Source organism: Sorex araneus, chromosome X (genome assembly GCF_027595985.1).
Source record: "Sorex araneus isolate mSorAra2 chromosome X, mSorAra2.pri, whole genome shotgun sequence".
In the NCBI taxonomy this organism is placed as follows: Eukaryota; Metazoa; Chordata; class Mammalia; order Eulipotyphla; family Soricidae; genus Sorex; species Sorex araneus.
In genome coordinates, this window is record NC_073313.1 from 216,856,216 (window position 1) to 216,865,629 (window position 9,414).

General features: G+C 45.3%; 1 protein-coding gene across 1 annotated transcript in view; it reads right to left on the reverse strand.

Moving 5' to 3' along the window:
* Positions 1-3,945, reverse strand: part of FRZB (frizzled related protein) — a 34,423-nt gene extending 30,478 nt beyond the window's left edge. The window contains exon 1 of the mRNA XM_055120981.1: positions 2,798-3,945. Coding sequence (XP_054976956.1) covers positions 2,798-3,320 — 523 coding nt within the window. The 5' untranslated portion in view covers positions 3,321-3,945. The remainder of the gene's footprint in view (positions 1-2,797) is intronic.
* Positions 3,946-9,414: the final 5,469 nt, after the last annotated feature.

The following is a 9,414-nucleotide window of genomic DNA, read 5'->3' on the forward strand; positions in this document are numbered from 1 at the left end:
GAATCAATACTCCAAAGATTGCTTTGGGGCTGGAGCGATAGTACAGCGGGCAGGGTGTTTGACTTGCACATGGTCAACTGGGGTTTGATCCCCAGCCCCCATATGGTCCACTGAGCACTGCCAGGAGTGATTCCTGAGTGCAGCTCCAGGAGTAATCCCTTAGCACCGCTGGTGTGGCTCCCAAAGAAAAAACAATCAAAACAGACTTTGTAAAATGCTCTACGATTGTGGAGTTATGTGGAGTTTGTGGAATTATACTATGAGGGTGTAGATCTCTGTAAATAGTAGGATTTGAAAATACACTTGGCCATGAAGGAATGTGAAAGTGGTTGTATTTTATTTAGAGACTTCATTTTTAGAATCGAGTAGATAGTCTTGTCACAGAGAGAAGACTCTTTTCTACCTACAGGAAGAGGACTGAGAACGCTGCTTCATGAACTATCACATCTCATCACAAATTAAACTAGCCATTCCAGGCGCCTAACAGTTTGACCCACCATAGAGAAAGTAATTTTCAGCAAGCTGGCCCGGAGGGCAGGGAACCTTTCAGGCTCGAATCACCCACTTCCATCTGCTAGGCTCATTCTCCCTTCATTCCACTCCTGCTCCCACACTCTGATTCACACTGAAGGTTCTGGTAGAATGGAGAAGGGAGTCGATCTCTTAAAGTGGTTTTCAATGGAAACTTTGCCCAACTTATTTTTCTAGCAAAATGCCTTCAGCAAGGCCGATATGGTATTTTGAACAGTTCAGAAGTCAGGTCCCCAAGACTGACAAATTGATTCCATGCAGATCCTATTTAAGTTGCATCAATGAGGCAATTTTTCTACAGTTGGTCCACAATTATAGGTAACTCTGGGACACTTAGGGAAACTGCCTCCCATCCACATTGACTGTGGCTTTGAGAGTCCTTCACCTTGCCAAACCCCACTCATTTGAGGCCCATCCCAGAGAGGTTTTAGAGAAAGTCTTCTCTTAGAAAGAGAGGAATGCTTTGCTGAAAGGACTATGGGCAACTCATTCCTAGCCCTTGACCTGTTAGTGGCAACATTTTAATGGATTCTAAGTACCTGGCAAAGGAGGGTAGCAGCTGAATGAGCTCCTCTGAGTCAGAAGAGCCTGTCTCATGTCCAAGGCTCCTGAGTGCTCGTACAGCCCAAAGAGCAATCTTTTTTTTTTAATTAATAGTTTATTTTTAATTAGTGAGTCAACGTGAGGGTACAGTTACAGATTTATACATTTTTGTGCTCATGTTTCTCCCTTACAAAGTTTGATAACCCATCCGTTCACCAGTGCCCATTCTCCACCACCAGTAAACCCAACATCCCTCCCCCCCTCCCCAGTCCCAAAGAGCAATCTATTTACTGCTTACTACCTTTTACAACTAGTCCTTGATTTTCATTAAAGTCAATTAGACAAGACATAATCCAAGAATGATAAATGAATTAAGGTGATAATTTTAAAAAATTCTTGAAATCTTCCTGTCTGTTTTTGAAACTGCAGCTATTTGTACTTAACCCCTCCTCACTATGGTGAGAAGTCCATGGACACAGAAAGTCATTTTTCCAAATCAGCTCCCTGGCAACCAAGAACCATATTAGAAATGCACTCAGAACCTCAATTCTGCTGAGCAAACTGAGAGGCACGGGAAGAAAAAAGTTCATGCCCAAGAAATGAATAGAGATGAAGGTAATTAAATCCATACATCTAAGTACAGAGTTGACCTGAGGAAGAATGAGAGTGGGCCATGAGAAAAAGACTAGGTTTTCTTGTTAGTACATATGAAGGGTGAAATTCAAGTTTGGGGTTCATTGGTGGGAATGATATTGACTTAGAATTAAATAGACCATAATGAACTAAGTTTAGCTGGCTTTCAGAGTAACGACTGCAATAATTAACCCCAAAACCAATAAGGCAACAACTTGCCATTGACTCCTGCAATAAAGTTTTATGGTAGGAAAAGACTGAAATGAATGTGTGATTGAGACACACAACAAAGAAAGGTTATGGAAGATAAATCATACCGTATAGGAGAGTGGGATAAGGGATGAAATTTAAAGTAACATTACATGAGTGGATGATGATGCCATGCCTTAAATATAGCTCCCTTTGTCCATATGTCATTTGCAAAATGACTTGAAGTCATGTGGGAACGTGAAAAGAACCCAGCAATTTCATTCTGCCAGCTCTGTGGCTGGGGCTGGAGCGAGTCACAGAAGCTAATTAGCAGTGCATAGCAATGTTTCACAGCTGTTTCAGTCTGGACAGGAAGAACAATTTATCTCACTGAAAGGCGGGGAAAATTTAAGGTGAAGGTAATTGCTCAAATTGGATTTTGAGCAAACACACACCACTAACATCTGCGGATCCGAGTAAGGTTACTGAAATTATCTTGGCATTCTGAGCCGGTGGCATAAAACTGGGGCCTCCGTTTCCTACTTTTTCCACGCAGACTTGACAAGAAGCTAAGGGGAGAGCAAATGATGCCTGCGCGTGCAAGAAAGCTCCAACAAATGAAGAGAGAAAGTGCAGAAGTGAAGGTGCAATGCTGACAGAGGTGTGATCCATCTGTCATGTGTTGCAGAAAAGCATATCACACCTACTGCTGCAGACCGCAGCACCGTGGCCGCCAGACGAGGCGAGGTGAAAAAAGATCATTGCTTTAGAGAGGAGCGATCAAGGCAGCTAAGGAAGACAAGGCAGGGGCGGGGAAGAACCCGAGAGGGGAGGGCACCCCCGGCCGCCAGGACGTGAGGGGCGGGAGGGCCGCGCAGAAGCCGGGCCGGGCGGGACTTACCCGCTCCGTCGGCGGTGACAATGGCTTCGGGAGAGATGCACACGCCGCGGTCGTACACCGGCAGCTCCTCGCACGCCAGGCTCTCGGGCCACGCGTGGCGGTACTTGACGAGGACGGGCTCGCAGCCCTGCCGCGCGCGCTCGCACACCGACTTGCAGGGCTTGATGGGCTCGTGCTGGAAGTCGATGGTGCAGATGGGCGCGTACATGGCGCAGAGGAAGAAGAGCAGGTCGGGGCTGCAGTGGGTGCCCAGCAGGCCCTCGAACTGCTCCATGGCCAGGATGGCGTTGGCCTGCGTGCTGTGGTGCAGGTGGTTGGGCATCTTGGTCATGTTCCAGGGCAGGGACCTGCACAGCGGGATGCGCACCGGCTCGCAGGCGGCGGCGCGGGCGGCCGGCGCGCAGAGCAGGCACAGCGCGGCCAGCATCAGCGGCCCGGCCGGCAGCCACGGTGGCCCCCAGGGGCGGCTACGCTGCATAAACGCCGCGGGACCCGCGGGGGTTCCGAGGCGAGCGCGCTCCATGCTCCCGGCTGCACCCGCTGGGGGCGGCGGGGCCCGCGACGCCGTCTCTGCCCTCTCCTCCTCCCCCTGGACGTGCACCCGGGGGTCGGGGACCTTCTCCGGGGAGACCTCACAGCGTCCTCGAGTCCGCTTCTCCCCACCGGGTCCCTGGAGCCTGCTGGAGCTCGGCCACCGCCCCGGCGGCTCCCGCCGCTCTTTCCCGACGTCTCCTCCTCGCGACGCGGCGTCGGTTTATTCCCGGAGCACCCCCGGGACTTTCGCAGAAGGTCCGAGAAGGGGGAAACCGGAGGAAGCGAGAGGGAAAACACGAATCGAAGCTGGATCCAGCGGACGCGGTTGCAGCTCTGGGGTGTCCCGTCCCTCGGGTTGCAAAAAAAGGTCCTAAAAGCTGCTGGAAAGTCTCCCGAAGTCCCGGGCAGGAGGCGGGCAGGGAGGAGGGGTAACGAGTGGGCAATGAGCGTTGGCAAGTGTAGCAAGGCGAGCGGAGAGAAGAGATGCTGGGCGTGAGCTGCGCCGCCCCGCCGCAGCCGCCACCACGGCCAGAGACGCGGGCGGAGCCTCGACGGGGCCAGAGACGCCCCGGGAGGCAGCGAGGATGCGGTAACTCGAGCCGGCGCTGATTCTGGACGCGCCTCTCCCCGCCCCCACGCTCTGCGCTGCACCGGCGGAGCGCCCCCAGCACCTCCTTGGGGCGCCCACCCTGTCCGCCGCCGCAGAGCCCGGTCCCCGGGAGCCTACCCGAGTCTTGATCCCTGAGTACTTTCTTACACAAGTTCCCGCTTCACCTCCACAAGCTCCAGCTCTGCAGAAAGTCCGACCTAACGAGGGAAAGATTTGCGCAATCTATGTCTCTTGTCCCAGTTGCAGAAAACTCGGACCATCGGGAGCATCGGTGGAGCCTCCATCCACCCATAGTTTTCAGAGAACTGAAGTTGCATTTTAAAGAACGGTTGGGTGTGCCTTTCGTGAAGAAAAAAAAAAAGAGCACGTTAAAAAATAAAATATATGGGGCGGGGGAAAAAATAAAATATATATATATGCATATATGTTTTGCATAATTACTACCACGACACCAGAAGCTAGAAACATATTACTCCCTTCTTTCTCTTTCTTTCTTTCCTTTTTTTCTTTCCTTTTTCCCCTGCAGAATTGAGAGCTGTTGAATTTTGCTTTTAAAACTTAAGTTAAAACTAACTGGAAGTACTTGAATTTTTCCCCCTGTTGTTACTCATTAAGATAAAATAACTTACTTGAGAGAAATGTGTAGGGAAATAACACCATGTCAGGTAATAAAAAGGATGATAATGATGATGATGACAATAAACCCCTTTCCATCCAAAGGAACAATCTAGAGAGAAAATAGGAAACAGATCGCCTCCTGGTCTTCGCCATCCGCTAATGAGCGGCCTCTTTTCCTCCTCCCCACTCTCCACCCCTCCCTTTGAGGGCACATTGTAAACGGAATGACCTGGAGGGCCCAGCAACCTACCCTTTCAACGGAAATCAGGAGCAAAAGAATTGCAGAATGCCTGGACACACTGCCTTCTTCCAGAAGAGAAGAAAACAAACCTTAGAACAAAACAGGAAGTCACCTTTGCTCTGCAACACTAAAATATATTTCTCTTTTAACTGAGCCATTTCTCACAGTCACTAAGCAGCAGAAAAAAGATTCTCTCACTTGGGATGCAGGTCTTGTTCTCCAGCTTTGACATGACAGCCCTTAGAACCACCTCAGTGCTAACTTGGGTATATGAAATTTTTATCGCTAAAATCACCCTACATTGTTGTTGCAACTTCTGACTGTTGTAAACTTTTCAGAAGAATGGGCAAAGAGCAACCTGATGGTAGATCATGAAGTTAATGCATAAACTGTGCCTGTCTACGAATTTTAGGTACTATTTCAGAAAACAGAACACCAAGTTGTAAAGTTGAAATAGATTTAAAATGATTTCACATGTAAAACTGGAGAAGGGCAACTGAAAACCATCAGAACATTTTGGGCTGTTATGTATAAATATGTATCTGAGATTTTTTTGTTTGTTTGTTTTGTTTTTGGGTCATACCCAGCGATGCACAGGGCTTACTCCTGGCTCATGCACTCAGGAATTACACCTGATGGTGCTCAGGGGACCATATGGGATGCTGGGAATCGAACCCTAGTCGGCCGCGTGCAAGGCAAACGCCCTACGCTATGCTATTGCTCCAGCCCCATAGCTGAGATTTTCAATACATTAGAAGTGAAAAGTAGATTGTTAATGTTCATGGTATATGATATAGCATAAGAGAAATGAGACCATTGTTTTCTTATTCTGTTAATTTGGGGCCATATCTTGAGGTATGTGGGGCTTAATCCTGTGCTCAGGGCTTACTTCAGGCTCCGTGCTCACTTATATCTCCAGTATCATTCCTGCCTGGCTTCAATGAATCTGTGAGGTGCCAGGGATTAAACCTAGGTGAGCCGCCTATAAGACAGCCCTATCTGCTGTACGATCTCTCAGGCCTGAGAGACCCTATTTTTTTAAAATTTTTTTTAAATTTTATTGAATCATCGTGAGATAGTTAGAAGCTTTCATGCTTGGGCTACAATCTCACTATGATCAAACACCCATCCCTCCACCAGTGCACATTCCCCACCACCAATATCCCTAGTATACCCTGCCTTTCCCACCCTCCCCCTGCCTCTATGGCAGACAATATTCTTCATACTCTCTCTCTACTTTTGGGCATATATAGCTTGCAACATAGACACTGAGAGGTCATCATGTTTGGTACATTATCTACTTTCGGCATGCATCTCCTATCCCAACACTGTTCCTCCAGCCATCATTTTCTTAGTGATCCTTTCTCTATTCCATCTGCCTTCTCCCCTCCGCTCATGAAGCAGTCTTCCAGCTATGGGGCAATCCCCCAGCCCTTGTATCTATTGCCCTTGGGTGTCAGCCTCATGTGATGCTACCCTACACTCCACAAATGAGTGCAGGAGAGATCCTATTTTAATGTATTCCAATGATAAAAAACCAAAAGTGGTCTTTTGGGGTTGTACACAGAAGTCAATTATCCTCTTTGACTTACTCGTTCCCTTACAATTTTAATCCAAAATTGCTTTTGTCAAAAAGCAAAGTTATATAGAGCCCCAGAAATCTTAAAGTGCTCTGTCTGGTTCTGTTCATTTTTCCAATTTTCCCTAAAAATTGTTATTTTTGCAAATTCTTAGTGTACATTTATTAGTTTTTAAATATCCATTACTTCATCTTCGTGTACTTTGCCTCACAAAATAGCATGTGTGATCTTTTTAGAAGAGTCGATTTATTCCTCTTAAAATAGGCATTTGAATGTTGATTAATTGAATCTGGAGCACAATATTTTAAATGCTAAAATGTATTTTCAAAAGAGAAGAATGATTCACATTAAAGAGTGATATCTAAGTTTGGAAAATAGTCTATATGATCATGATTATTATCTAACAACTTAGATATGGCATATAGTTTTCATGAACAGGTAAGCTGAACCTGCTAAAAATGAGTATCTGTAAACCAGGTCCACAATAAGAGAAATTTGAGAGAACCTTATTTCCTAGGAGAAATGAGTTGTAAGTAATTTGTTTTTCTAATGTTCTATTTTACTTGATTTTATTTTACTGACAGAATTCTGATCTTTGGCCAAAACTGCAGCTGAGCAATCTGAAAAACAGTCAATTGCTTTAGAAATTGCCTCCAGGTTGTTGAAAAAAATCTCTTACACTTTGAGACCTGCAGGCCACAGACAAGGAACGGTAGAATTAATGTTCTTAAATAGCATTTTGATGGAGATAGTAATACTGATAATTTAGAAATCACATTTTGAAAATAAGGATGTAAATCAAAGATGTTTGGATATGATTGTTTGCAGTGGACTTTATATTTGAGAAAGTCTTCAAGGTAGCAAAGGTAAATTATTAATGTGCAGACAATCTGCTGGAAAAAAATGGGGACCGGGTACCAGGACCTCAAAAGCTCCATAAGGCACAGACAGTGGACCTGACCCAGTGGGTGAGGGCAATTCAGGGTATCCACATCTTGTACCTGACTCTCTCAGAGCTGCAAAACAGTCCTCTATGCCCTTCCTGGAACCCCAGAGTCTCTTTTGAACTGTGGGTCAATTCTGAGCTCAACTGCACCTTGAAAAGTGCACAGGAAGTCAGTCATGGCCCAACAGCTTGTTAGAAGCCATCATGCCAACAGTGTGATCATTGGCCTTTTATTTAACTTCCTCACCCTGGTTCCTGTGATGGTGTCAAAAAGAGATCATCACAAAATGGTCTTATATTTGATTGATAGCCCCAAATGTGCCACATCTTATTTCTCAATAATGTAAATGTTAACATTATTTTTCATCTATTTAAATATATTTTCCACTTACCCCGCATTTGTATATGTAAGACTTGAACTTCTGTTCTATGAGAAAATGTGATTTTACTCCTAAGCAGAGCTTGTCTGTGAAATAATTAACGAGAGCAGCCCAGATTGCCAGTCAGCATGACTTTTGCCAGCCCAGTCTGTCCTAGAGCAACATATTGCAATGGAACCAGTTTTTATTGACTACCTGCTACAGGACACACACATGAACCTCATGGTGAGTTCCAGGAAATATTCATTCCAAAGATGCGATAACTGAGGCTCAGAAGAATGAAATAACTTTCCCACCATTTGATACTGGACAGACAGAGTGGAACCTGAACCCTTGTTATTTTAGCAACACCAAAACTCATGTCTCTTCGTGGGGAGAAGTTGCTGAAAACTGGAAATTTTTGAAATTTTGGAATCTCCCTGGATTCTCTGTGAGTTGGGGCCTCCGGCTAAAGCCCTATCCTGCTGTCAGGAACTAGCTCTGCCTGCTACGTGAAGTTTGTGAGTCCCGGTGCCCTGAATAGTGAGACTTGCCAGGGCTTCAATTCAAGCTCTTCTGTGGCCCTGGTGACTGCCCAAGGCACACTTTCAGAAGATGGTGCCTATCTAGTGTCCAGGAAATGCTGCCCACTTGTTAGCTGCATCAACATTAGGAACAGAATTGTCTCTGTGGTGTTTGGTTGAATCTGCTGTAGGGCTTTGGAAAATACGCATTGCTGGATTTCTGTTATAGCAACTCGGGCCAAGGACCTGAGAATTTGTGTTTTGAAGTTTCTAGGTGAGGTGGTACTCCACTGCAGAGACAATGCCTTAAGAAACACTATTTTATTTTTTTTAATTTTATTAGTGAATCACCGTGAGGTACAGTATGAAATACTATTTTAATCTAGATATTAAAATCTGGCTTGCATTAGTAAACCCTTTTCATGCTATAAAGATTTCTTCATTTGCTGTCTTTTCTTCTGAAGTAATAGAAACAAAACTCAATAAATGGGCTTATTGAGTTTTGGGGGACCAGAGTGATGGTACAGCAGGTAGGGTGTTTGCCTTACATGTGGCAGACCCAGGTTCAATTCCCAGCATCCCATGTGGACCCCTGAGCACTTAAAGGAGTGATACCTGAGCACAGAGCCAGGAGTAAGTCCTGAGTGCCGCTGGGTGTGCCTGCCCCAAAATAGCCATCTAATAGGCAAGTGACACTGAACCTGGGAAAGAAGTGGCAGAAAGGAGTGAGTGGATCCTCTATTCATTGTTCAAGTTTATTTTAACAGCCCCAGTGACACTAAAACAAGCCAACTTTTCTTTGACTCTAACATCAATAGACATTATTTCCTATAAGAAGATAGTATGACTCTACCCACCTTTGCAATGGAAGACCAATAACCAAGTTCCGGAAAAAATCTTAGTGTCTGAGTAATGGAATGAATTTCAGCAGTCTATCCCATCAACCTGTTTCTCCCCCTCTCTAACCTTACCGTCAGTCATTCTTAGTTTGTGGAGAAAATCCAGAAACAAAGTCATTTCATCAGTATGAACATGCTTCTCAGCTTAATGTTACTTCTATTTATACCATTCTCTGCTGTAGGAAGTATATATCTCTCATATTCAGAAGCAACAAATGACTACATAAAATATGTGATAAGTAAACATAATGGTTAGAAGTTTCCACAATCTCTAAAAAATCATGAACACCAGTGAAAAATAATTGG